The sequence below is a fragment of the Gopherus evgoodei genome, chromosome 17, assembly GCF_007399415.2.
Source record: "Gopherus evgoodei ecotype Sinaloan lineage chromosome 17, rGopEvg1_v1.p, whole genome shotgun sequence".
In the NCBI taxonomy this organism is placed as follows: Eukaryota; Metazoa; Chordata; order Testudines; family Testudinidae; genus Gopherus; species Gopherus evgoodei.
In genome coordinates this window covers 1,572,514-1,600,117 of record NC_044338.1, presented here as the reverse complement: position 1 = coordinate 1,600,117, position 27,604 = coordinate 1,572,514, and the positions used below count along the sequence as shown (strand labels likewise).

Genomic DNA, 27,604 nt, shown 5'->3' with positions numbered 1-27,604 from the left:
CCCCCGAGGCGATGGTAGGTAGGTTGATGGAACCATTCTTCCATCCACCTAGCCACGTCTACTCTCGGGGTAAGCTGACATAATGACATCACTCAGGTGGGGATCTGTCAAACCTAGGAGGGACTTAGCTATGTTGACCTAACATTCAAACAAAGACCAGGCCTTAAAGTCAAGAAAGGTTCTTTGAGATCCCCTGATTTCAATGGCAGCCAAGTTGCATTGCCCTTTCCCTAGAGTCTGAACAGGACTTCACAGACCGCCCCTGGCCCTCCCAGAGAATAAATGCTGGCATCAACGTCTTGGCAGCAAAGGCACAAGCCCACAAAATAGTGGGAGTTAAAGCGGAGTGGCAGCATGCTGACGAACTCCTGAGGTAAACCCCATGCTGGCCTCTCACCCCCCAAAGCGTTCATGCCCCATTGATAACCAGGTAGAGCAGGAGTGGACCCCAACTATACACCAGAGAGGTCTCCGAGCTGCCACGGAGGGCTTCAGCCAGCACTCCCCAAGCCGCGCTGCAGCACACAGCAGATGCTAAACCCTAAGCACTGACCGAAGAATGCAGGCAGGCCGGGCTGGACTCAGCACTTCCCTTTCAAGGCAGAAGGAGCACGCACATTATTGAACCATGGAAGACTGACCGGTTGGCCTAGGCCCAGCCCCCAGCAGACACCCGTGGAAGCCGTGCTCCACTCCCTTACCTTTTTACCCTTCTTGGTGGGTGCAATGTTGAGTTTGGCTCTCTCTTGGAAAGTCTGTCTCAAGACCTGCCTGACAAGCGGCTCCCGGGCTATCTGCAAGGCCACCATATAGCGGGCTCCTTCCAGCACAGCCTCAGGGGTTGGGAATTGACTGAAAGGAGACACAGGATGTGAGAGTGCCCGATGTCATCTCCCCCCACACATCCCAGAGCGGCACCTGCACACTGACCTACACACATAATCCTTGGCCAGCTCCAGCGGCTCTGCTGGGAACTGCTCAGTCTCATGACGCTGGTAACTGTCACGAAGATTCTCTCCAAACTGCTCAGGCGTCAGACCAAACTTCTTAGCCAGGCCGTCTAGGGCACAGAATGCACAAGTACTCAAGGAAGTGCATCTTCACACATGCTGATCAAAACCACCCACCCACATCCAGCAGCCAAGGCCTGGCTCCTGAGTAAGGGCAGTTGCTACAGTACGCTGGAGTGTGTTAACACCTGCCTCCACTCCGCAGCCAATGAGTTCATTTTATCCTTGTGTGTTGTTGTTGTGGGGAACTCATGCTATGTCCCATGGAATCACTGTGTGATGACAGACAAGTAGGATAGGATGATAGGTGTATCAGACTGACAAGTATTCTGGAGTGATGAGTATGTACAGTAACTCCTCACTTAACGTCCTCTCGCTTAACATTACTTCAAAGTTATGTTGCTGCTCAATTAGGGAACATGCTCGTTTAAAGTTGTGCAATGCTCCCTCATAAGGTCGTTTGGCTGCCTGCTCTGTCCACTGCTTGTAAGATTCTGTGGAAAAGCAGTGACTTTACAAGGGAGCACTGCATAAGTTCCTCTTCTCTGCCCCCTCCCTCCCAGCGCTTCCCCCACCACCGCTGCATCTCCGCTCCTCCCCCTCCTTCCCAGAAAGTCTTAAGCACCACCAAACAGCTGCTCGGAGAGGAGCTGGAGTGGGGGTGGGAAGAGGTGGGTCTGGAGTGGAGCAGGGACAGGAAGAGGCGGGCCTGGGGAAGCTGTCACTGCTGCTGCGAAGGTGCTTCCTAGCATCCTTGCCTGCAGCGGGCTGTGCCTGTGTGGAGTAAGCCAGGGGCCCCTCCCCATCACAGTACAGTACTGAACAGTATATAAGGCCTTTTGTCTGCCCTCAAAAAATGTCCTTGGAACTTAACCCCCCGTATTTACATTAAATCGTATGGGAAAACGGGATTCATTTAACATCATTTCACGTACAGTTGCATTTTTCAGGAACAGAACTACAATGCTCAGTGAGGAGTTACTGTGTTAGGTATGTAAGTAAAGCACGGCTGTAAAGCAAGCCTGCAGGCTAAGGCCTGTAAGACTTCAGCTTCGCCACCACAGGCCTCAGGCGCAAGGAGACTTGACTCAAGTCTGACCCTATGCCAATAAACCCACAAGATTACTGTGAAGGATGTGCCAATAGGGGACGTTATGGAAAATATGTCCATCCCCAGATTGGAACATCATGGAAAATTCTGTTCTGGCTGCAGGTTACCCTGGAAAGAGGTTGATATAAGTGTTAAGACGTTATAAGAAAAAAGGGGAACTAAGAACAGGCCACAAAAAGGGCACCCCCAGATTTTGGAGGTATGGAAATACAGATAAGGAAAAGGGGGGTTGGAACCTCCTGCACATGCACAAGGCATGGTCAGAACAAGATAAAAGAGGTTCCCTGGTTGGACTAAAGTAGGAATCCCTTGAGGGGAGACCCCGGCAGGAATCAGCCCTCTATCGATGCCCATCTGCTGAGAGATCCACCAGACTGCACAGTATCTTTGGCATGTGAGTACGAATACGGCCTTGACTATTGCTTGGCTCTCTCAGCTTGTGGAGATGGGTATATGCATGTCACTTACAATACAAATAACTTTTTTTAGCTCGTAGCTGTGCGGTCACTGGATTAGTTCATGCGCTCCGAAGAGTGGCCCAGGCAAAGAGAATCCTGAACAGTAATCCTACTGAGCTGAGCCCTGCAGGAGCCACGCTCACTCCTAGGGATGTTGGAGTTTAACACAGAACTACCAAGTCAAGGTTTAAATAGAGGCTACGACTCCCAGCTTGATGATGCACTGCTTAGCAAGGCATGCTGACAACTCCATGCCCACAGCCAGCTCATTACGATTCACCAGGCGGAAGCCCTTACCCAGCCCAGCGGTTTGACAGATGGTGTACATATCCCTGCGGGATGCCTGCTTCAGCTCGGGCCCCTTCTGCTCTTCATCTTCTGCATCCTCTCCTTCACCTGCAGAGGAACAATGTATTCAGCACGGTGTCTATAGGGACACTCATTAGACACCTGCAGTGCTGGCTGGCAGAGCACGAGTCCTGTGTACTCTGCTGCAAGCCAGAACTGCCCCTGCCCCAGGGTCCCTGGATTCTGGGACACTCCAACTGGAGAATCTGCTGCAGCTTCAGAGAGCTGCCCAATGGAGGGGTGCACTGAACAGTCAGTGAGTAACAAGCAATACTGTACCAGTGGGCTTCGGAACCTGACAGTAAGTTCAATTGTATTCTGCTTCTACAATTTTTATTTTCAGCGTGCTGCAGAACTTTTTTGTACTGAAAACCTGTAATTGCCTTGTGTTCCTACAGTGTCAGGAGAAGCTGGTGGTCTTGGCAGCCAGTCGAGCGGCATATGGGGTTTCTGGTACCTGAGAAGATGTAGGATGTCATTTGGGATCATACTGGCTATGAATGGATTGGACTAATGGAGGGGCAGCTGAACAATGGTTGGTTTACAGAATTCCACAATATGGCTGACTCAAAGCCACCCTCATCTTCAAATACTGGAGGCGGGGCCTGCTGGAATACAATGCCAAGCATTCAGTGCTCTACGCTGATCTGCAGGGATGGTGAAATCTATAGCTTCCACAGGCTGCACGCGCAGACTGAAGATGAGGGTGGCTGCAACTTGCTCCAGGGTAGGTTAGTGAACGGCAGAGCTCAGTCTCCCGGACAATTGCAAAGGGAAGGGATCCCTAGAAAGATTCGTGACAGATCAAGAGCTAATTTCAGATGGAAGGGAGCAGGGGGTGGGACTAGGTGGATCATGTGCGCACATGTCCACGTAGGCACCTGCTTGGTTGATGGAGGAGCAACCGTGCTGCCTCTAAATGTTGCACAATTGTTTTAAGCAGCAGCTCCAGCTGCCCCAGGGTCACAAGAGCAAAAAGTCTAACTCATTTGGGACAAACCTTCCGCCTCTTCACCATCCTCCCGGATTCGCTTGTGCTTCTTTCGGCTGGCTTTGGCAGCATTCTGCATCTTAGGGATGTCTCGCCCGTAGTACAGCAAGAAATGGTTATACACGTCCTTCAGTTCATCCATGGACTGCACGTCCTTCAGCCTACAGTGTGCAAAGGCAGCATGTCATTCCCATGTGGCTGGGACCCGTGCACAAGGAGCCAGCTCTGTGACTGATTAGTCCGGCAGAGGCAGAAATCCAGTTATTGCCCTCTCAACGCTTACAGACAAGGAAGCGTCAGCCTGTTTCCCGTCTCTCTGGTGTCACAGAGAAACTCACACAGAGAGACTGCAACAGCCACGCACTGTGCTGCCATGTGACCATTTCATACTGAAAAGGTGCTTGGTGCTGGGATCCGATGGCTATAAAGTAAAGCGAGGGACATGCTCGCACCAGAGTTCTCGTTGGCCTTTTCAGGCCTTAGAAAGGGCTCACTTCTGTTGTTTGGGAGACTCCAGCAACATCATCCCTCTAGTCTGCAGTGCCCGATGCCTCCCAAACAGCACATAAAAGCTGCCCTGAACTCAACTGTCGTTTCAGTGGGTCATGTTCACCCCAGAGATATCTGGGTTTCAGGGAGGGGGGAAGCGATCCCATTTTGGACAGTCTGTAAGCCACTTGGGGATGAAAGGTGCTGTATAGGAATACAAAAGGTTATAGGACCATACCTTTCCATGTCAGTAGTGTCAAGTGCCCTTATCCCATCAGCCAAAGGTTTGTCGGGATCAGCAGAGATTTGCTCATACTGATAGGCCTGCATCTTCTCAAACAGACGGGTCAGGTTCTGCTTGCGGATCTTTAGCTGGGTCCACTGTAACATGGTAGCAGAAATAAGTGTGTGCTAACCCCCCTCTGTCTGGAACCCACTGTCTGTAACTCTGTCTCACTGCTACTTCCTCCCCTCCAATCTCGCTGGCCAAAGCAGGTCCCTAACCACCCATGCTGCTGGTACTAGAGCAACATTTGTCAGCAAGGAAACATCTCCAACAGCGGAGCCCAAGTCTGATAAGCACAGCAGGTCTCATCTCAGAGAGCTGTGCTCCAACAGAGCAGGCTTTGGGCAGAGCGCACCAGGAGGTCCTGGCTCACTGATGCTGGAAGAGTCATTAGACCACAAACAAGTTTAGGAGAGAGAACAGGGCAATCCCCCCTTTCCCAGCTAGGTGTGCCCCATTGCTCAATGGTAACAGAACCCCAAGAAAAGGGACAGCCTGGTCTCTAGTGTCAGGAAAAGGGGTTGCAGCATTCCTGTGTGGGGTTGGATATACCTAGCAGACCTGGGGGTTGGGGACATGGCCGAGCTGCTGATGAACTAACAGTGGATGGGAAACGCAATGCGTCTGCTAAAGTCTCAGACAAGCACCATTCTAGAACAAACCCCTTGCCTCTCACCTTCTCATCCCACTGCCAGACCCTCCAGAGGTCGTTGATGTGCAGCTCCGGCTCGACGTACTCTTTTCGGTAGAAGGCGATGAATGGGACCTAGGTGGGAAACGATACCCATCAGTGCCTCCTACTGGCAGTCAGGAGTGTGGAGAAACGCAGTTACCCCAGGTAGTGGGGAGGAAAAGTTGCCAGGACTGCAGCACATAAGGACTGTGGGGAGCTGCCCTCTCCTGCTTTGCTATGGCAGCGTATTTTAGTGCGGGACTCTGGCAGCCCCAGGCGTTTGGCAGCATGGTACTGCCCTCCATGTGCACTCCCACAAAAGTAAAATTATAGATTACAGTCCCAGGAGTTCTGAGTCACCATTTACCCCTTCGTCCCGCCTCTTAACTACAGAACCTTCATCCAGCCTTCCCCTGCAGTTGCTCTGGCTCCTGCAAGGCCAGGTGTGCTCAGAGCAAGTCACCCCGTGCTGTCCCTGCCTGTGCTGGCCCCTGGGAACTCTACATTGGCAGCCGCTGCATTAAATGAGCTCAGACCCCTGCTCCCAACCCCACTGCAGAACTGCAAGCTACCTCGAAGTGCTGATTCCTCAGGAAGTTCAGGGCTTCTTTAATCTTCTGTATGGTGCTGGGCCCCTTGCGGCTGAAGCTGCTACTGGCCTGGCCCCGCTCCAAGTAATCAGAACTTTCCTGCAAGAGGGATATCACGTCTGGTACTTCCAGGGCACTGGGCAGGCTGCTCTTATCAATGGGGAGACAGGCCCACCCAAGGGAACATGACATCCTCAATTAACAGACACTGGTTTGAGAGCCCAAAGCATCAGCCCTTTTTGACTCCAAGTGCAGTTTGGATGAAGCATCTGATGGAGGTGACTGACGGGCAGCAATGAGCTGATGATTAATGCCAGTCACGACCCCCACAGCACTGCTCCAAGAGCTTTATGAACTACAGTGCCTTACGGGCTGCCTGACTGAGGCATCACCTCTTCAGTTCAGAGTGAAATTGAGCCAGATGCAAAAGTGACCTGCCCAACGCCAGACAGAATCAGTGGCAGAGCAAAAACAATTCAGGTGTCCTATCCCCCATCCTCTTCCTGTTTCACCACTAGATGGGTAAGGAACCCAGGCATCAACTGTCCCAGTAAATTAGGTACCACCTCACTCCAAGAAGAGTCCAGGAAGAGTTTTCCCAAGCAAAGCATGCTGGAGAGTTAGAACAGTAGCCACCTCAGACCAGGGGTCCAAGGAGAAGCCTGTTACCTGCAGGGAGATGGTAGGTGTGGCAAAGGCATTCCTGTAGATCCAGTCGGCTTCTTCCTCCAATTCATCATCTTCAGCACTCTTCACAGGGATGGAGCGCAGCTGGGAGGTGAAGGGAGGGCCATGGATCACTTGCGGCTCGCATTACACATCAGTTCTGAGGGGCCCACAACTGTTCCTTTCATTCTGCACATGCCTGGAAGGTCTCAAAAATGCCTGCACCCTAGGGGCTTCATTGACAGCAGCTTTTCAAAGCATGCATCTTTGGACTCCAGGACCTACCTGTGCCCAGCTTCATGCTAGGTCACCACCAGATCGCTCTTTTGGGAACCACTGGCAGAAAATTCTGCAAGGGGTGCACAAGTGACACTGCAAGTCAAACCAGAGACTCCCAAACCACTTGTGCCATGGCCTCTTCTATTCCAATCACTCTGCACCTCTTGGGTCTAGCCCTGTTCAAAGTCACCTGCCATGTCAGCGCTCTCCCTGCAGTAGCCACACAGAGCACCAGTGACTTTGCCATCAGATTCTTGTCTCTCTCAGCATTTACTCTCCCCCAACTCGTCTATCCCTGGGCTTGCTTCACCTGTAATGTGATAGTGTAGCAGGGCACGAGGAGTCTGGCTAGACCCCACGGCTCTTCCCCCAAGAAGAACGCAGCACTCCCATGTGCATGGCCCACTGATTTGACGAACAACCAACCAATTCAAATTCAATATTTAAAAGAAAAAGGTCCATAGCTGCTTCACGCATTTCATTCCCAGGAGGGTGGGTTCAAATGTCTGCCAAAGGTTCAGGGGGTGGGGGAGGGCAGAGAACCTTGAAGGTTCCAAGTGGGTCAGGGCTATGGGCAACGGGATGAAATTAAAAGGGAAAATTGAGTCTGAATCTCAGGAAAAATCCCAACTGCGAGATATGTCAGGCTGGGGAACTCTCATGACAGGATGCAGCGAAAGCGCCAATTGCTAGGGTCACTGAAGAGGAGATTATACTAAGCACTAGCAAACGTCTTGTGGGAAACGTCCTGCATTAGTTAGGCTGGGGTACAGACGAGGCTGGAAAGTCCTAGCAAGCTCTCTCTCTGCTTTGTAATCTCCAGTCTCATGATGAAGAGCTGTAATGAATGGGATCCAGCACCAGGGACAGCTGGGGAACTGTATTTCACACCCACATCGGCAACACAGACATCCAGTGGCCAGGGGAAACCCACTGCAGTTCCCATCCTGCCTTTTCAGCACCAGCACATGGGGATAAGGGAACCAGGATCCTAGCCCGCAGTCAGGCCACACCCCCAAAGAGCTGCATTACAGACCATCAACTCTCCCTCTGCTCTCACTGAAGGCCAGGAGGCCCTCTCAGCAGTACGGACCCCTCACCTGGAACCTCTCTGGCATGTCGGTCACACGGATCTCATTGTCCTGGTCTGTCAGGTGACTGCTCTCCAGCTCACTGGGCTCATACATCTCAAAGATGCTACGTCGACTGACGCGCTTCTTGGCAGTCTTTTTGGGTCGGACGCGGATCTCCCCTTCGGCCTCCTCATCTTCGTACTCATATTCTTCCTCCAGCTCCTCATCATATTCATTGTACTTCTCAAATTCATCATAGTCAAAGTCCACTCCGAATATCTCCTGAGCCTCTTGCAAAGCACTGGAGGAGAGACAAAGCTTCATTAACCCCCAAGTTCCCTGAAAACCCTTCTCGCTGAGTGTGCGTACCCTGGCACCTGCGTTCACAGCTTCAAGTTGAGCATGGCAGGGAATGGATTGGATGTTTACATAGCTCATGAAGCTTCACTCACAGCACATGCTGCTTTGTGTGGAAAGAAGAGGTATGTAATCAATTTCCAATTAACTTACCCCAAGACCTTGCCCCCTCCCAGGAAAAGCATGGGCACTACAGAGCTGTTCTGTGATGGCCAGGGCCCGATGGAAGGGCCTTCTCATTTACCAGAGGCGTTTCCTCCAGTGCACTTTTCAGGAAGCAGGGAAATAAACCTGGTGAAACTATAACAAGTCTGCCCAGAGCAGAGGAAGCTAACACTTTCTCCAGGCCAGCTAACATCTGGTACTCTCAGCAGCAGTATCTTGAGAGAGGAGCCTTCAGACCTAGAATGACACCTGTGCTCTCAGCGGGAACTGGGAAAACAACAGGAAGAGGGAGTCCCTCGTCCCAGCACTGGGTGAAATGGATAGGAACGGCATGCCCAAGGCACTACCAGGAGGATGCAGATAAAGTATGGGCCTGGCTCAGGGAGGCATGGGGATGCCCCTGCTAAATGACTGGTCGGTGTCCTTGCAAGAAAGGGGCAATCTTCTACAGGGGAGGAGAGATTTGGCACTTCAGAAAGTCACAAGCTATGGACTTGGGACTCCTAGGGAAACCAAGCTGAGATGAAATCCAGGAGGGTCCCAATGTGACAACATGGGGATAAGGAGGAATTGGCCAGACTGTCATTGTGAGGGCTGAGGAAACTGAGCAGCCTCCCCACAAACCTCTGCTTCTACTTACGCATCTGTGTAGCCAGGGAGTTTCTTCCGCCACTTTGGCTTCTTCAGAGGTTGCCCATCATCATCCACAATGAAGTCGTCAATGTCTGGACACAGAACAGGGTTTAGGCTATTCAGAGCTCTGATAGCGCGTACCCAGGGGGCCATACAGACCAACCTCTGCTATAGGTTTCAGCTATCGCTGGGTGCTAACCTAGCCAAACCACCCATACCATCCAGATGCCTGCCGGGAAGTTCTAACCCCTAGAACTCCAGAGATCAGCCAGCGCTAAAGCCGACACTCCCAAAGATTAAGAGAGCTTTGCAAGGCAAAGCCACCAGAGCCAGAAAAAGCCTCACTGGGGGGATATCAGTTACTTGGTTAAATGGAAGGAATACGTGCAGTGCATCCCCTCCCGCTGGCCAGCAATGTTGGGCTGCTGCCTGAGGGAGGACTTCTGGCAGCAGCAGGGCCTAATGGCTCAGAAGTTGTGCTATCTAACGCCCAGAGATAGGTACTCTGCTCCCTTCATGTGAAGCTGTCACTATCACCATTCTGGGGGCAAGTGAGGCCAGAAGAACAGCAACTCGAAGCAATTCTCTTCCCTAGCCACAGCCTGGCCACATCTGTACCCCATGGCTGTACACTTGGTTTGGGAAGTAAGTGGGTGCAGAGCATGGACAGCAGCAAGTTCACTGCCACTCTCGGAGCAATCAGTTCCTCCACCCAAACACTGGGCACAGACAAAGCCTTCATATGCACAAGACCCAAAGCACAGGGAGTCAAAGCACTTGAAGCAATAGGATACCGATGCCTACCAGATTCATCTTCCTCGTCCTCTTCCTCCTCTTCTGGAGGAGCTATGGGAGCGTCGACAGCCTCGCCTCCCTCTTCCCCTTCCCCATCCTGGAAGATTTCTTCAGCAATGGCTTCCTTCTCATGTTCCTCCTTCCCATAATCCTCCTCTTCATCATCTTCATCATCTGACATTTTTCTCACACGCCTGAATTTTTGCTACAAGAGTAAAGTAATCAGAAGGTCCTTGTCATCACAGACACCACATAAATGCAGCATATTCTCTACCAGAGCCCTTATGAACACTCCCTACCCCACAGCAACGTATCCCAACCGCAGGGAGCAGCAGCACACCAGTGCATTCCATCAAGTGTGCAGGGCCTCCCCAGGCCTGGGCACAGCCCTGCCCATCATTCTGAGGGCCACACCTCTCTCTACCTTCCCAACACCCCAGCACTCACCCTCGGGCTGGGAGAACTGAAGGCCTGGCCTCCACGGCTGTCCTTGACTTCCATGCTACAGAAGTGCTCATACAGCAGTGCACATAACACACCCATGCTGGGCTCAACTTTCCAGCCCCACCTTCCCCCTCTCACTTACTAACCCAAGCCAAGGTCCCTCACCATGCAAAATATTGGCATGAAAATAGAACTCACTCTTTTGACTTTGACACCCAAGTTCTCTTCAATGAGGTCAAAATCGTCATCCTCCAGACGGTCATCGAAAGCTGGCAGGAGAGAGCAGACACACGTTACACTCCCCCATACTGGTCAGTGCACAGCACAGAGACTGAGCTAGCGCCATTACTGCTCAGGCATCAGACCCTGGGAGGGCCAGGAGAAGCCCCGTTCCCCACTCTGCAGCTCCAGCAGCTCAAAAGGGCAGGTGTGCGTACTGCACCACACTGCCTGCCGCAGAGCCCAGCTTACCCAACTTACTGCGTTTTCTCTTTTTGTGGCCAACATCGTCCTCCGAATCGCCAGAGTCGCTTGCCTCTTCCTCCTCCTCCTCTTCCTCATCATCATCATCATTAATGAATCCCTTTAGGTTCCCCTGCTCATCTTGATCATCAAGATTCTCCTCCTCCTCCTCCTCATCTGGAATGGACAGTAACACAAGTTTCAGAGGGGCTCAGGACACTTCACCCAGACTATTCTAGGTTATTTGCAATGAGCTCCTCTCTCAGCTTATCTGTTGGGGTCAGGAGCGTCACAGAATTCAACACTTTCAACCTGCACTCAAAGCAGACTCCTGCCCAAGTCAAAAGCCCAGCATTTCAGTGGCCTTACCGGGCTCTGTGTGCATTGAGAAGAGCATTACAAGAAGGTCTCATTGCTAAAACAATTTTGTGCCATTGAAGTTAACATTCATCTCCAGTGAGCAGCTGGGTTACCCTAGCTCTGTCCATCTGAACAGTGGAGGGATGCTGCAATGAGCAGAAGGTCAGAGACTCTGGAACCCCCTGCTCTTCCCCCTCAAACAAAGCCCAAGTTCATAGACCCTCCCAGCAGACTCCAAGGCCTGCTCACTGGAGCGCTCTCTGCAGAGAGAATGGGGGGCTGCGTGTATGTCTGGGGAACTTCTTTGCTTTACTGGGGAGCATCAGGTGGTTCTAGATGTTGATTGCAGGTGATTTGGTACTTGGGAATAGAAAATACGCTTCCAAGTGCTTTGAGGACGAAAGGCACTAAAACATTCTATGGGACTGCATAGAGCCTGCCCTCCTATGCTCATTATGCCATGGCTTTGTCATGTGTTCCCCACAGATACAGCATGCCAAACTGAATAACTAGGGATCAAATCCTTTACACAAAAATGCACTAAGGGCTTATCGACACGGGGAAATTTACCAACAGAACTATACCAGTATAACGCCATGTGTGGCCACTCTTACTACAGACTAAGCATTTTCCTGCAGAGAGTTATGCCAGTATAACTACAGTAGTATGTTTATACCAGTTGAGTTCTACTGGTAGTTTTCTCCATGGAGATAAGATTTCCCAGTCAGCAGGGACACACTTGCGTGTCTGTTTCTTGGGAGAGTGCTGCCTTATATGGCCTGGTGGCAGTTTATAATTCACCACCAAACCCTCCGCCTCGCAGTGATGAGAAGAAACCATTGCTAATCACTGAAAGATGGAAGAGCCGCCATGACTGTTCAGGACATGCTGAGAGTGCTGAAGCAGATGGGCCTGATGACAGATGAGCAAACTCACCATCTTCCTCTTCTACAAACTTCTTGTTTACTCTCGGAAGAACCTCCCCATCATCGTTGTATTCCTCCTCCGACTCCTCAGCCTCGCTCTCCACAAAATCAGACATGGCTCCGGCGTCTCACACCCCGCTCCACAGAGAACTACCTGGCAAACATGAAATCCCACTTACACCCAACCAAGGAAGCAAAAACCAAAAAGAGTCACAAAGACAGGGAGAAAGTTAAGGCAACCGGATTTCAAACCATTTATGAAGCTCCCTGAATTACCCATAATCCATCCTGCATGAACACACCAGTTGCCAAGGATTATACAAATCAGACAGCAGTTGAGAGCTTCTAGAGGCTTTTAACCTGGTCTGAGTGAGCAGACAAATCACAGGAGCAACCATTGTTACAGAGCTGAGCTCCTGTCTCATCCAGCAAAGCAGCACCACTTGACTGCTGCCTAGAAACCTATGAGATACACAACCTCAATTAAGGTTTTAACATGATTAAATGTCACACTTAGCTAATGAAATAAAAGCTAGAGAAGCCTGATAGGGTATATTGCTGACTGGCTGCTTACTAGCCTAGACAAACAAGGCAGCACATTGTTCACAGAGCTCCAGAAGCCAAACATGGCAAACTTACTACAGGAGAGGGCCTAAGAGGACAGAATGCTCCAGGAGTCCGGATGTTACAAAGTGTGACAGTTACACAGCATCACAATAACCCCGCTCTGGATTAGAATGTTTACAGATTACCAGAGAACAGCAAAAGACTCACTGGTAGGATCAAAATGAAGGCACTAGATGAGGACTTTTAAGGTTTGTTTCCAGGATCCAAACACTTTGACTGCCACTGTATTAGAATGTGGCTTCTGGAAGCAACGGGAGAGTCAAGATCAGCACAAGGGCAAACCCCATGTCCATAGTGGTGGTTTGGATTTACCATTTTCATTTTCTTTGAACTTGTGGCTTTACAACTCACCATCATTCCCAATTGACTCTGCTTCAAAAAGTAACACTGAGACAACAGAACCATTTACAATTCTTCCAGCTAGCACCCTGGTGCGGAGGCAGACCAGACACTGCCTCTGGAGATGGATTGAGAAGGGTTAGAGCAGGGGTGGCCAACCTGAGCCTGAGAAGGAGCCAGAATTTAACAATGTACATTGCCAAAGAGCCTCAGTAATACATCAGCAGCCCCCCCATCAGCTCTGTCCCCGCTCCCAGCACCGCCCACCCACCGGCTGCCCCACCAATCCACACCTTCCTCTCCCTCCCCATACCTCCCGATCAGCTGTTTTGATTCGTGGGGTGCAGGTGGGTTGGAGGGGGAGGAGCGAGAGATGGCAGGTGGGGTGGGGGGAGTGGGAAGTGGTGGAGTGGGGGCAGGGCCTGTGGCAGAGCCAGCGGTTGAGCAGCACATTGGAAAGTTGGCGCCTGTAGCTCCAGCCGTGGAGTCGGTGTCTATACAAGGAGCCGCATGTTAACTTCTGAAGAGCCGCATATGGCTCTAGAGCCACAGGTTGGCCACCCCTGGGTTAGATGAAGAGGCTGATCTAAAGCACTAACCTCCAAACTCAGTGTTGAAACAGATCTGATGCATACGTGTAAAAACCGATGAGAAGCAGAACTGCATGGCCCCCTAGGGAACGCCACCCGGACAAACGAATTCCAGAAGGCAATCTCACACAAGACAATTTGACTTTGGTGGCTTGGGATATGAGCAAGTCCCATCCCCATCTAGCTCCTGGGGCTGACCCCCGGTCTAGACATTCAGATTGCACAAACATGGCTGCTTACAGCAAATCTTGGGCCTTCTCCTCGATAAAAACATAACCTAGGCCAGGAGTGGCCAACCTGTGGATCCGGAGCCACATGCAGCTCTTCAGAAGTTAACATGCGGCTCCTTGTATAGGCACCGACTCCAGGGCTGGAGCTACAGGCGCCAACTTTCAAATGTGCCAGGGGGTGCTCACTGCTCAACCCCTGGCTCTGCTCCTATTCCACTCTTTCCTCTGAGCCTGCTAGGCCCTCGCTCCTCCCCCACCACCCCCCAGCCTTCTGCACCCCACGAAACAGCTGATCAGGAGGTGCGGGGATGGTGGGGAGGCGCTGATAGGCAGGGCTGCTGGTGGGTGGGAGGTGCTGGGAGTGGGGAGCTGCTAATGGGGGGCTGCTGACGTATTACTGTGGCTCTTTGGCAACGTACATTGGTAAATTCTGGCTCCCTCTCAGACTCAGGTCAGCCACTCCTGGAGGTCCTACTCAAACCTTCACATATATTAAAAGCTGCAATGAAATGCATCAGCCTATGTCTCACAAAAGGAAATCTCACAACAGAGATATGGTACAGAAAAAACATGAAATTAAAAGAGATGAGCAGCTCAGATTCCACAGTCCCAAAGCTATCTGGGGACTCCTAGCTCTAGCCAGCACTCCCTCTACAACATACTAGAGACACGGACAAATAGTAACAGCTCTGGGCTAGAATGACATCACTCCACCTCCTGGCCAGTCATCAGCCTGTCACCCATATACCGACCCCTGTGCAGAATATCTCCTCCCCAGCATCTGCATGTCTAGCAACGACACACACACACACAATCCCTACCATATCTGCTTGAGCTGCTCTCCCAGATGGTAAGGCCACAAACATCTAAATATGCTTTTGTACATGGCTATTGCATCAACTACCTCAGACAAACTGTGTAACACTGTAGTACAGCCATATCATGTATCATTATATTACTGCCATCCCTACTTCGGCATGTAGGTGTGTATGAACCAACCACAAACAGTTCTCCTGTGTATCTGCTCATACGTGCCTCCTGAAATACAAACAATTACAAAAACAACCAGCGGCAGGCTGAATGGCTCTTTCACACATCTGAGTTTCTAAGTAGAACAGCCTCACCTTCTCTGCCCACAATTCACCCTTTTAAGATAGCTGCAAAGATGGCAGAATTGCCCCCTCAACTCCCCAGCATGCCACGACCTTCTGTCTGTCCAAACTTTTCATTCTAAGCCCAAGTTCTCCTCACTGCGCATTCCAGACACATCATCCCCTTCAGCACGTTTCCATTCCAGCTTGTCCAGTGAGCAGAAGCACAACTGAGAAGTAGCAGCTCATTTACTGGATGCACTCATCCAAAACAGCCACTCATTTCGAGACATTTGGTCATTTCCAGCTCCAGCATCATCCACTCTAAAAACAGTGTGAATGGCAGCAAGCAGAGATTAATTAGCATGGAAATTAGAACTGAGCATGGCTATTGCCTTGGAGATGTGGAATCAGATATAACTTTAGATAATGTTTTCACACCTCAGCTCAAATACTGCGTTGAATACAGAAATTCATTCCAACTCTAGCGCGGAAATCCCATTGGATGCCGTGTCAAATGGCAAGCGGGAGTCTCAAAGAATGACTGTGCTGGAGATTGGGTGGCACAGAGTTGCCTGTCATTGGGAAATGCTGAAATACTAGAGAACCCTGGGAAAATATGCGAAACTGCATCTAACCCGACACAGGGACAGGCCTCTCGGCCCCACAATTACATCTGCAGACACTCCTGAGGATAATTATCTTTACTGCAGGCCTCCCTTGCCACAAAAAGCACTCACAGCACCGGAAACCAATGACCAGGATGATATCATATACTTGGTAAAGAGGTATTTGAGCTGGCTAAAGGTAACAGGAATGAAGCAAGGTAACCAAGTACAGAAATTCATGGCTAGTGTTTGTGGAGGTGTGTGACTAAACCTGATCATTCATTTAAAGTCACTGTTTGTGGTGACCAGTAATCTGTTGAGTGCACAAGTCTTGAGACTGAAGTTACCTTTATGCCTGTGATACCACAGTGAGACGTCAATACGACCTTCCTTAACACTGAATATAGGTTAATTCTTCCTGTCTTTTATTTAACCAAATGCATTTGGTTACTGTAACACTCTGCCTAGCAGGGCTTTGGAGCGGAGCCCGGAGCTGGAGTGCGGAGCAGCTCTGGAGCAGTGGAGCTGCAGGTTTTTGCCTGGAGCTGGAGCGGAGCCGGAGCACAGTTCCAAAGCCCTGCTGCCTAGGCAGTTTGTGAATATCAGTTACGGCACTTCGTACTGAGGGTTTGAAATGGCACTTTGCAGCAGTGATGTTAGATAGCTGGTGATGGAAAACGCCAGCTCCCTGCCGTGAGACACGCACACAGAACCCGCCCTTCTCTCATCAAGCAATACAAGGCTGGGCCAGGGGCATTCATACTCTGCTCAGATCAAGGCCACCCCGACAACTTTCTAGAACCCACAAGTTGCCCTTAACTGGAATAAAGCAAAGCAGATAGCAGCTACCCTCGCCTTCAATGCAGAGATTACAGGTCTCGCTAACTACAATCAGGCCACTCAGCTCAAGCCAGATTATCACAAGCTGTAGGTTACATCTCTGTTTAGGCGAAGGAAGCCAGGAGCTGCATTCGGCCTGGCTGAGTTGCTTTGGCATTGCTGCTTTCAGTGCTGAAACACCTGTACAAGACCAGCCACTAATGAAATCAACCCAGCAGTCTCCTAGTTGCTTAACAAAACACACATGCACATGAGTGCTGGAGCAGACATAGCTCTACAAATACCGTACACCAATGTTTTTGCAGAAGTTAATCCAAGGACAAAAATATATCAATATTGTGATTAGTGAGTCACTGCAGAGAGTCAGAATGTTACAGGCACAGATATCAGCACACTGGCATTTTCTCTCACTTTACAGTGCCTTGTTCTGGGTGAGCAAAGCAGCAGTGGCAAGAAGTCCCAGGGAACATCTGCCTGGAGGATGGGGGCTGTGACGTGGGGAACAGGAGATAAAGGGGGGATGGACAACATAACCTTCGGTATTTACATAGCCAAGATGATGCCTCCTTCTCCAAAAAGACGACATTCCTCTTGGCCAGAAGCCACTCCATTGCAGAAACAGCTTCAGAATAAATATTGCTGGAGGAGAGAGAAAAAGCCAGTCTAGGCTTCAGGAAAGAAAAATAATGCCAGAGTACATGGTGGGGCATAACTCACCACTCAGATTCACAAACAAGGAAGAGAGATGCTCTAGTCACTGGATTTAAACAGCTACCAGAAAACCCACCCAAACTCCTACATAGATCGTTTAAGGGCATGTGTGTCTGTGCAGCTCCACAAGATGGCACTAAAGGGGGTCCCTTTGAAAGGTTGAGAAATCCTGGACTAGCAGCTGATCACAATGGTCACTTCTGGCCTTAAACCCTATGAAAGACATCACACTGAAGCACCATGACGCATCCAGACCAGCACCTTGGACAAAAATACCCTTCAAGAGCAATAAACTGCAGGGGGATGCTCAAAATCAAACAAGATTTATTTAAATTGGAATGTGGATCTCTATCTGTTAATCCCACCCTGAGTCTATTGTGACTGTAAGCAGCTCAGTGTAGGGATCACATCTCAGCGGGTGTGCATAGTCCTACCACTATGGGCCCTGCAGGCTCTACCCAAACACCAATACAAATTTCTAGTTTAGATTTTGCAATTCTTTGTCTTTATTACAAAGTCTAAATGACCCTCCCGCCACCCCACCCTCCATACATTGCAATGCCAGGAAATCCAAGAGTGAAATCATAAATACCACTCTGCCACTCAGGCTGGCTCTAGCCTCTGGAAACAAACACCACAATATTATTCCAATAAAATCTAGCGACAGCAGAAATTTCATCCTGACAGTCAACTGACAATTGCCTATAACCCACTACAGGCAATTGCCAGGCCAGACTCCATCTAGGTGTCCCCTGCGTCAAATCACCTCATCAGGTTAAAAAATAAAAGGCACTTCTCCTAAAGCAGCTTATGATTTTCAGAGAGTCAGTCAGTAGTTTAAAATAGCTATTTTGTCATCTACATACCTGAACTGAAAAGATGTAATTATTTAAATTATACAGATTCCTATTAACACCGACCTAGTAAATTCATATTGTCACAGAGGTATGATAAACTCCCAGCTCACATTCTAATTCCACTTTATTTAAATGCAAAGACTCAAGGCGGCAGGGGGGCCTCAGACCTGTACCCAGCAACATCACGAATACCATTTTAGACGTTTAGCCCATAGTCCACAGAACATATTATCCAAATATGAACAGTATCAACAGAACCAGACGTGTACCCAGAAGCCTCCTACTGCAAGACAAACCCAAGAAAGAAACCAACAGGACTCCACTGGCCATCACATACAGTCCCCAGCTAAAACCCCTCCAACGCATCATCAGGGATCTACAACCCGTCCTGGACAATGATCCCACACTTTCATATGCCTTGGGTGGCAGGCCAGTCCTCGCCCACAGGCAGCTTGCCAACCTGAAACATTCTCACCAGCAACTGCACACCGCACCATAGTAACTCTAGCTCAGGAACCAATCCATGCAACAAACCTCGATGCCAACTCTGCCCACATATCTACACCAGCGACACCATCACAGGACCTAACCAGATCAGCCACACCATCACTGGTTCATTCACCTGCACATCCACCAATGTAATATACGCCATCATATGCCAGCAATGCCCCTCTGCTATGTACATCGACCAAACTGGACAGTCGCTTCAGAAAAGGATAAACGGACACAAATCAGATATTAGGAACGGCAATATACAAAAACCTGTAGGAGAACACTTCAACCTCCCTGGCCACACTATAGCAGACCTTAAGGTGGCCATCCTGTAGCAAAAAAACTTCAGGACCAGACTTCAAAGAGAAACTGCTGAGCTTCAGTTCATCTGCAAATTTGACACCATCAGCTCAGGACTAAACAAAGACTGTGCATGGCTAGCCAACTACAAAACTAGTTTCTCCTCCCTTGGTGTTCACACCTCAACTGCTAGAACAGGGCCTCATCCTCCCTGATTGAACGAACCTCATGATCTCTAGCTTGCCTGCATATATACACCTGCCCCTGGAAATTTCCAGTACATGCATCTGACGAAGTGGGTATTCACCCACGAAAGCTCATGCTCCAAAACGTCTGTTAGTCTATAAGGTGCCACAGGATTCTTTGCTGCTTTTAAAATATGAATAGTGATTCTGACTTCCAGTGTGAGGGGGTCCAGAAATGTCCCTTTTTTCTGTTATTTTTCTTTCTATGAATCATATATAGCACACCCAGCTGCTGTACATGTCCCTCGGATGGGTCCCCTGGCTCTCCTCCACTTCTGCCTATTCTCTGGTATTGATTACCTTCAAAAGACTCATTTGTTTGACCAAACTCATAGCGTTATCTGGATATTTATGTTGTTCAGACTCCATAAACAGTAGCTATACACTGTAAAATCTGCTTGATCCTAATACAAGGCTGTCATTTCCCCATTGCAATACTGTATTCCTTGTTTCTCTAAGACACTAATGTTGGGGGATTGGTCCTTTTCCAAAAACAAGCTATCAAACATCTGGCTGCCAGTAGTACCTGTATTATCACTGGGTCCTTCCAAGTCACTAATTGCACCACTGTGGGTTCTGAGGATAGCCAAATCTTAGTTATTTGTTATAATTGGTGGAATTTTTAATGTCTTTTGAAAACTAGCTATTTGTAACTACAAATATCCAAGCAACAGAATAGCAAGGAGACACGCAGTAGTGCTTAACAACTCAGGGTATTATTTGGGGATCCATCCACACCAATGGTGCTACCCTACTGCGCAGTGCTGAAGTGCCATGGGATCCTTTGGGATGAAAGATGTCCAGAGAGGTTGCATGAAGCTCCTGCATGGAATAGTGCAAAGGTTTAAGCAGCCCATTTTAAAACACCTAGTCTCTCTGGAACCAAAGGTTCAAATCAGAACAAGGGCAAATCAATTCTGTATCCTTCCAAAGACAAGGTCAGTAACACAGGGTTACTCTGTGGGTCCCTTAGAGTAATGCCGAAAAACAGTGGCTCTCAACCTTTCCAGACTACTGTATCCCTTTCAGGAGTCTGATTTGTCTTGTGTATCCCCAAGTTTCACCTCACTTAAAAACTACTTGCTTACAAAATCAGACAAAAAACACAAAAGTGTCACAGCCACACGATTACTGAAAAATGGCTGACTTTCTCATTGTTACCATATTGTTATAAAATCAATCAACAGGACTATAACTAATGTAGTTACATTTCAGTGTATAGCATATAGAGCAGTATAAACAAGTTGTTGTCTGTATGACATTTTAGTTTGTACTGCCTTCGCTAGTGCTTTTTATGTAGCCTGTTGTAAAACTCAGCAAATATCTAGATGACTGGATGTACCCCCTGGAAAAGCTCTGCGTATCCCTGGTCGAGAAGCACTGCTGTAAAAGACAGATCCTCTCTGCTAATGTTAAAGACCACAAGGCCCTTTTTGTAAGGGGAGAGGTTTGGCCCCGTTCTCTTTTGGGCCTGGTGACACCCATCCACAGCAATGTTGGTACCCTACTGCGCAGTGCTGAGGTGCCCTGGGATCCTTGGGAACGAAAGGTGGACAGAGAGGTCGCATGAAGCTGATGCAAAGCCCTCATCGCCTGCTTACAGCCATGACTCAGATCTCGCTGCCCAGTGCTTGGAAAACAGGTTCTCTCAGCTCCATGTGCAGCAGGCTGGAAGGCACGTAGGCCTCTAACCCAGGGAAAGGCGAGTCACCATTGCAGCTCCGGGGCCTTTTTATTTCCCCTAACAACCAACCCCCCCAATACACCCAGCGGCCCCCCCGGGCGAGGAGCTGCGCAGCGGGCACGGCCCGAGGCCGGGTTACCGCCCGCGGGGCGCTCGGCCAGGCGAGCTGGCTGTGCGAACGGGCACCCCGGGGCGCTGGCGGACGAGGGGGCAGCAGAGACGGGAAGGGCCCGCGGGGGGCATGGGGCAGTGGGGGGGCCTGAGGGGCGGCGGCCCAGGAGGACCCTCCCCACCGCTGCCCGGGCGCGGAGAGACGCCCGCGGGCGATAGGGGCCCGCCCCCCGGGCCAGAGACCGCGGCCCGCGCCCGGACTTACCCGCTGGGCTCCGAGACTCTCGCCGCCCCCGCTCCGGGCCGAAGGGAAAATGGAGGCCACCGCTGCGGCGGAGATAGGTGGGAGCAGAAGAGCCGCGACCTCCGGGCGCTCAGACCGGCACTCGGAAAGTTTCCGCTTCCGGCTCACGGGCGCATTTCCTGCCTCTCTAGGCGCAGAGAGTGCGGGGAACGACAGGCTCCGAGGGCGCTGCTCTATGGTTCCGGTTGGGTGGGTTTCCGGTTCCGGTAGAGAGGATGCGGCGCTGGCGAGTGCTGGGGCCCCGGCTCCTGGTACTGGTGGTGGGCCTGGGCGCGGCGGCGGGCTCCGAGCCCGGCCCGGTCACCTGCGGCTCCGTAGTGAAGCTGCTCAACGTCCGCCACAACGTCCGGCTCCACTCGCACGACGTGCGCTACGGATCCGGTAACGGGGCGGGCCTGGCCCCCGACCAATCCCCGGTCCCCCGGGCTGGCCCCCGCCCGCGATCCCCTTCCCCCCCCCGGTCCCCCCGGCCTGGCCCGCGCCCGCGATCCCCTCCCCCCGGTCCCCCCGGGCTGGCCCCCGCCCGCGATCCCCTCCCCCCGGTCCCCCGGCCTGGCCTGGCCCCCGCACCTGGGACCCCTCGCACCTTCCTGGTCCCATCGCCTGTCTCTGATACCTGTTATACCCCATAGCTACCCTCTTTGTACAGGACTCTTTCCTGTATCCCATCTCCAGGTCTGCAGCCCAGCTGCGCCACCCCATCCCTTCCAAGGTCCTTCTCTGAAACCTTTCTCCTGGACCTTTCATGCTGGACTGGGACCTGTCTCCATGGACTGAATCACTTTCTCTCCTGTTCTCTTCCCATCCCTTCCCCATTGCTACATATTGTTCCGAGCTTGGTCTGGAACCGCGTCCCCTGCCTGGTCTCATATCCCAGAAATCTATAGTTTTGGTACAGAACCTGTTCTCCCCCATCCACCCAATGACAACATCTACATCTGTTGCAGGTGTCTGGGGAGTCTTGTTACCCTCAAAGTTCTTTTGAAGGCTGGGTATGTTGCCTCCTTCTCTGGCGGAGCCTAGGGTCCCTGCCCCTCTTATACTCTGGCTGCACTTGGGCAGTTTGTGCGGCTCTTAAAACCTTTGGAAGGAACGTAGTCCTGTTCCTGGTTTGTGTGCTGCTCTACAGCATGCTGCCGATTGCATTTTATGTTGGAAACTCTATAAGGGACCCAGAGTGTCAAAATATTTTGTTGAACTAAAACTGCCAGATGAGCAAATTCCTGCTTTTGGTGAAGTCTGTCCACAGCCTTCCCAAGTGTTTCTTGCCTTCTGCAGGACTTAAGACTTGTGGGCAGGTTGCACACTCTCTGACTTCTTTTCTGGTTACACAGGTAGTGGGCAGCAGTCAGTGACAGGCGTCTCTGCTGTGGATGACAGTAACAGTTACTGGAGAGTTCGAGGAAAGACATCCATGGTCTGTGAGAGGGGGACTCCTGTACAATGTGGGCAGTCCATCCGGCTGACCCACATCAACACAGGGCGAAACCTGCACAGCCATCACTTCACGTCGCCTCTCTCAGGGAACCAGGTAATCCCTGGAGTTAGAGTTGCATGGATACCTCTGCAGGCATGGCTCCCACTTATTTCTCTGGCATTGCCTGACGAGGGTCTCTGCGGGGAGGTCTGTGGTATAGCATCATCCTTGGCACTCTTCTCTGCTCACTGAGTGGACAGTATTTAGTTGAGGGGGTTGGACAGGACAAATCTTGATCTGTCTGCTTGAGAGCTGGGCTGGTGCTTGCCTGAGACAGTGACAGGGGCTACCCTGCCCTGTGTGCCTGAGGGAGGAGAAAGGCGTTGTGTGTATGACTGCAGCAGGGAGAGATTTGTCTATAAGTCACTGCTGTGAAAAGGCAAGTCCTTGCAGGCCCCTGCCCCCTTTTCCAGTGGGAATGCTGTTCTCTGTGTCGGTCCTGCAAATCTGACACGATGTGATTCCTCAGGAGGAGGGGGACATGGAGGTATGCTCCTTAATTCTGATCCAAAGGCCCAAATCCCTGCTCAGTGCTCAAGATTGGAGGTTTCTTCTTCAAGCTAATATATAACCTGTACCAAGAATATAATCATTCCATGTTCTAGCTCTTCTCTGGGTGGCTCACTCTGTCTCGCAGGGAAGTTTTCAGAGGCACACTGAAATCGGGTTTCCTTCTGCTGTTCTTGCAGGAAGTCAGTGCGTTTGGGGAGGATGGCGAGGGAGACTACCTGGATGACTGGACTGTTCTGTGCAGTGGGACCTACTGGGTGCGGGATGGCGAGGTACGGTTCAGGCACTCATCTACTGACATGCTCCTGTCTGTGACCGGGGAGCAGTATGGGCGACCTATCCATGGCCAAAAGGAAGTCCATGGCATGTCCTACTCCAACCAGAACAACAACTGGAAGGTGATGGAGGGGATCTTCATGAAACCCAGTGAGCTGTTGAAGACTGACTCCTATCATGCTGAGCTATGATGGACTGTGCTGGGGCTCCTCAATACCTCTACCACACAGTGTTTATCTCCTGAAGGAACCAGTCTGTCTCTAAACACTTCTGGAGAGAGACTATTCCTGCACTGGTTGGCACAGGCCAAGGAGCAGAGCCCTGGGTCTCCTGGTTATTCCTTATGTGTGTAATTCTCTGTATTATTTAGGGCTTTGTCTCTTGCAGGCTTCTACTGCAGTTGGTTTTCTCCCTGCAGAGGGGCTAAGAGAAACTCTCCCTCCACAGGAAAAGCAGGAAGGAGGGACTTTTAATGACTTGTGTTTATCATCTTGTACTGAGTCTGTTCCTATTGTAAGTGCCCTGAGTGTCTACCGCGTTGACATCCTGCTGCCCCTGTAAACTCCATATTGCTGACATTCTTGCACAGATGTGCCCGAGGGAAGAGAGCTGCTGACTAGAACTGGGCTCATAAAAGAATTCAATTGTCAAAGAGTGGGTGATGCTTTATCTTGCTCCCATTCATATTTGCTTACTGACAGAATTACTCCAGGGCATAGAAATCAGCAGGAACTCCCAGGGGGTAGGCAAGTGTAACAATGCATCCACTGATGACTGGCACAGATTAAAAAACAGGCCAGCAAGCAAACTAATAGTACTTATGAAGTGAAAAAGTCCCAGACCACTTGTGTCACGTCATCCGAGCACCAGCAGAGGTGTGGGCAGCTGCTGTTGGCAAGAGACAGGACACGAGATGAAGGGAATGATAGTTAGTTGAGTTAAAACCAGTAAATAGCAGTTGTTGGTTCTGCCTGCTCATCCAAAATGGAATGAAAATGTTCTGTTGATAATCCCAGGCAGGGGAGAGTGTAACTGTCTCGTGCAGGTGTGGCCAAGGCTCCTGTTTCTGAACACAGGGACGGAGAGTGTCAGGGGCTGCTTGTTTCTGAAGGCTTAAAAGGGGAGACTCCCAACAGCTTCTGGGATTCCAAAGTGTGACCATGTTTTCCTCAGGGCATTCCAGCCTGTACAGGTCAGGGGCCGTTCAGCACCAGTTGGGGAGGGGCTGTCCTGCACAGACTAAAGCTGTCATGTTGCTCAGGGAGAGCTCAAGCTGCCACCAATGCCTGAGCCCCCGCAATGGCAAGCCATTGGCTAGCCGAACTATGCCTAGATGTTCCCAGCAGGTGATCCACACCTCATGCTGCAGAGGAAGGTGAAAACCGCTGTCAGTCTGACCTGGGGGAAAATTCCTTCCCCACCTCCAGTTCATTCCCTTGTCTCGGAAGAATTCATGCTTCTGGTGAACTGGTGGGTGGGCTTGTCCTGCTGGAGCAATGGGTGAGCCAGAGTGTGGGTTTGTGCTGAAGTCTTGCCATCGCCAAAGGCCCTGGTGTGCAGGGGAAGAATTCTGTGTGTCCTGCACTAGCCTTTCCACTTTCTCTGTGTGATGGACACTCGAGTTGCTGCAGGCTTGTGTGGGGCTTGGTTTCTGCTTTTTCAGGCAGGTTCCCTCTGGCCTCTGCTTGTGCATGAGTAGAGGGGGAGGACCCAGGGAATAGCAGAGATGTATGAAAATAAAAGAACTGCTTTGACCATGATGCTGTAACTCCCCACAGCATCATCCACCCTTTCAGGCAGGAGGTGGGGGACTCAGGTACCCCAGGGAAGCGTGCTTCAAAGGGACAGGCACGTTCTTAATTCAAACAGTCCAGCTCTATTGCTGTAAATCGCCTTTTGAGGTGAGTTTGGATAAACAACTCCTGAGTTGCTGGTTCAGATGCCGCCTGGAGCAGTAGAAACGGAAAGGCATTCCCTTTGGGTGGTGATTTCTTGGCTCAGAGCAGTTCCTAATGCATGGGTGTCCACAGAATCAATCCACCTCCACCAGTTCTAACTGACTTCTCAGGGGCAATCCCTGCAGAGGCCCAGAGGTGAGTGAGCCATGGACACTGACCAACCCTCCTACCCCACTAATGCTTCCTCCAGCAAAGGGCAGAGGCCTATGGGATGGTGGCAGGGCATGGAAGAGGAATTGCCCTGCTGTTCCCTGGCCTGTTCTTATAGAAATGAACGGAAACCTTCTGCCTGCAGGGCTGTAGATCCCCAACTTTCACCAGCCACTCAATTCACTAAGCCATGCCCCCTGTTGGGCTGGAGTTCTAGGGTGGCAGAAGTGCAGGCTGCTGCAACCTGCTGTATTATTCTTTGTACTTTCTAGCCCAGGCCCTCCTGTCATTTCTGCAAGCAGCATTCCTTTGTGTTGGCTCCCCACGCCCTGCCTCCATTAACAGCCAGCTGTGATTTCATCAGGGAAAGGAGAGCTGGGAAGGGTGGAGGCAGGATGCTGCTCTAACCCCTCTTGCTTCAGTTACACAGAGTGCTGCAGATCACTTCCCTGGAGCTTTTGAAGTCGCTTCTGTGGTGTGGAAAGCACTGTTTGTGAACAGCTCTTCGCTGAGTCCTTGCCGGCAGCTATTGATATTCCGAGGGCATTAACACTGTCCCATCCTGTTAGCTGGGTGGTGCTTACTGGAAATTCAGTTGGTATTCTGAACCATTCTGATGCCGAACTCGACTAGACACCAGCAAGGGAATGGAGTGATCCTCTACGCCAGTTCTCTCCCCGCTCAGCTCCAGTTAAATTCCCTGTTCCAAGTAAAGGCAGTTATATAACACAGTGCGTCTCCAACTGAATTGAAATGGTGGGGATGTTAGGGGACCAGACCTGCCCCTGCTGTAGCTCGGCTTCAGCTGAGACATGCTGGCATCAAAAATGCAGAATTGTTTGGTGGACGTTTAATGAAATGGGGTTGGGGGACGAGTTCTCAGCCCAGTTCTCAATGAGCAGGTGCCAGTGTCATCAAAATCACATTGGAATTGGTATGTATTGGCTTCTGGTTGGCAGCCTCAGCAGAGACCAAGGACTACGAATAGGGACAGAATTTCCTTCTCCCCTGAAAGATGGTTCCTCCAGGGCAGGGAGAGAAGCAAACTTGCCCTGTTCCCCAGCCTGTGTCTATTCTGTGAATAAGGATTCCAGTTTTCAGTCCCAAATTCACATAAATTGGAGAGAGAAGTGGAAAAAGACATGCTCCAGCTATGGATCAGTGCACCATTGGCCAGACACAAAATGCAGTCTTTTTAAAGGGGTAGGGTCCCATCAGCTTAAACCTTGAGTTTGGGTGAAAGAGGTGCCTGGATCTCATGGCAGTGGGTGCTTGGTCCTGGACAGATGCTCTGTGCTCAGACCCCATGGTGACTGGGATGCCATGGTGATGGGCACTCAGATGTCATAGTGACAGATGCCTGGACATCATTAAAGGTGCTAAGATCCTGTGGGGACAGGTGCTCAGACACCATGGCAGTAGCTGTTCATATCCCATGAGGATGGATGTTCAGGTACTACAGGCACTAGGACACCATGACGATAGTTGCTTGGGTGCCATGGTGATGGGTGCAGTATCGGACCTGTGCAGAGCAAAGCTGGGATCCACTGTCCATGCCCGGGCTGGACGGGATAGCAAGAGGGTGGCCAGAGGATGGTCTTTCCCTCCTGGGACTCGGGGGTGGGGGGTGACATGATGAGGGAGGTGGCCAAGCTGCACTAAGGCTCGCATCCCAGGTGATGCCCCAGGCACAGAAACACCCCTCACCCTGTCAGAGCAGATCCCCTCAGTCCACAATGCTCCCGACAGCACCCCCGTTGGAGCCGACCCCCCTCCCAGCCAATCCTCCCCCCTGAGAGCCGATCCCCCCAGCACCCCCCTTGGAGCCGATCCCCCTCCCAGCCGATCCTCCCCCCTGAGAGCCGATCCCCCCAGCACCCCCCTTGGAGCCGATCCCCCTCCCAGCCGATCCCCCCAGCGCCCCCCTGGGAGCCGATCCCCCCCGAGAGCCAATCCCCCCAGCGCCCCCCTGGGAGCCGATCCCTCTCCCAGCCAACCCCCCCCAAGAGCCAATCCCCCCAGCCAATCCCCCCAGCGGCCCCCCCCCGGATCCGATCCCCCCCCGGGAGCCGATCCCCCCAGCGCCCC

The 27,604-nt window shown here is 51.2% G+C and overlaps 2 protein-coding genes across 7 annotated transcripts in view; one reads left to right on the top strand and one right to left on the bottom strand.

Moving 5' to 3' along the window:
- SUPT6H (SPT6 homolog, histone chaperone and transcription elongation factor) overlaps positions 1 to 21,219 on the bottom strand; it is a 40,670-nt gene extending 19,451 nt beyond the window's left edge. For 2 of the 6 annotated variants that reach the window (XR_003997008.1, XM_030537053.1), the window contains exons 1-15: positions 21,107 to 21,219; positions 12,127 to 12,270; positions 10,840 to 11,007; positions 10,567 to 10,637; positions 9,934 to 10,129; positions 9,137 to 9,221; positions 8,002 to 8,275; positions 6,626 to 6,727; positions 5,939 to 6,055; positions 5,370 to 5,459; positions 4,646 to 4,788; positions 3,928 to 4,079; positions 2,877 to 2,975; positions 931 to 1,060; positions 702 to 852 (exon numbers count right to left, since the gene is read on the bottom strand). Coding sequence is in view for 5 of the 6 variants with exons in the window: in XM_030537053.1 (XP_030392913.1) it covers positions 702 to 852; positions 931 to 1,060; positions 2,877 to 2,975; positions 3,928 to 4,079; positions 4,646 to 4,788; positions 5,370 to 5,459; positions 5,939 to 6,055; positions 6,626 to 6,727; positions 8,002 to 8,275; positions 9,137 to 9,221; positions 9,934 to 10,129; positions 10,567 to 10,637; positions 10,840 to 11,007; positions 12,127 to 12,232 (1,884 nt within the window). In the remaining variant the exon portion in view is untranslated. Of the gene's footprint in view, positions 1 to 701; positions 853 to 930; positions 1,061 to 2,876; positions 2,976 to 3,927; positions 4,080 to 4,645; positions 4,789 to 5,369; positions 5,460 to 5,938; positions 6,056 to 6,625; positions 6,728 to 8,001; positions 8,276 to 9,136; positions 9,222 to 9,933; positions 10,130 to 10,566; positions 10,638 to 10,839; positions 11,008 to 12,126; positions 12,271 to 16,988; positions 17,081 to 19,572; positions 19,592 to 21,106 lie in introns of those variants that run through there. The other 4 variants (XM_030537055.1, XM_030537057.1, XM_030537054.1 and 1 more) reach the window with 4 other exon arrangements.
- Positions 21,220 to 21,338: 119 nt separating this feature from the next.
- On the top strand, positions 21,339 to 23,886 carry SDF2 (stromal cell derived factor 2). Its single transcript, XM_030537059.1, has 3 exons — positions 21,339 to 21,526; positions 22,480 to 22,676; positions 23,312 to 23,886. Exons 1-3 carry the CDS (start codon positions 21,361 to 21,363, stop codon positions 23,597 to 23,599), a joined length of 651 nt encoding a protein of 216 aa, XP_030392919.1. The 5' UTR covers positions 21,339 to 21,360; the 3' UTR covers positions 23,600 to 23,886.
- The last annotated feature ends 3,718 nt before the right edge of the window (positions 23,887 to 27,604 follow it).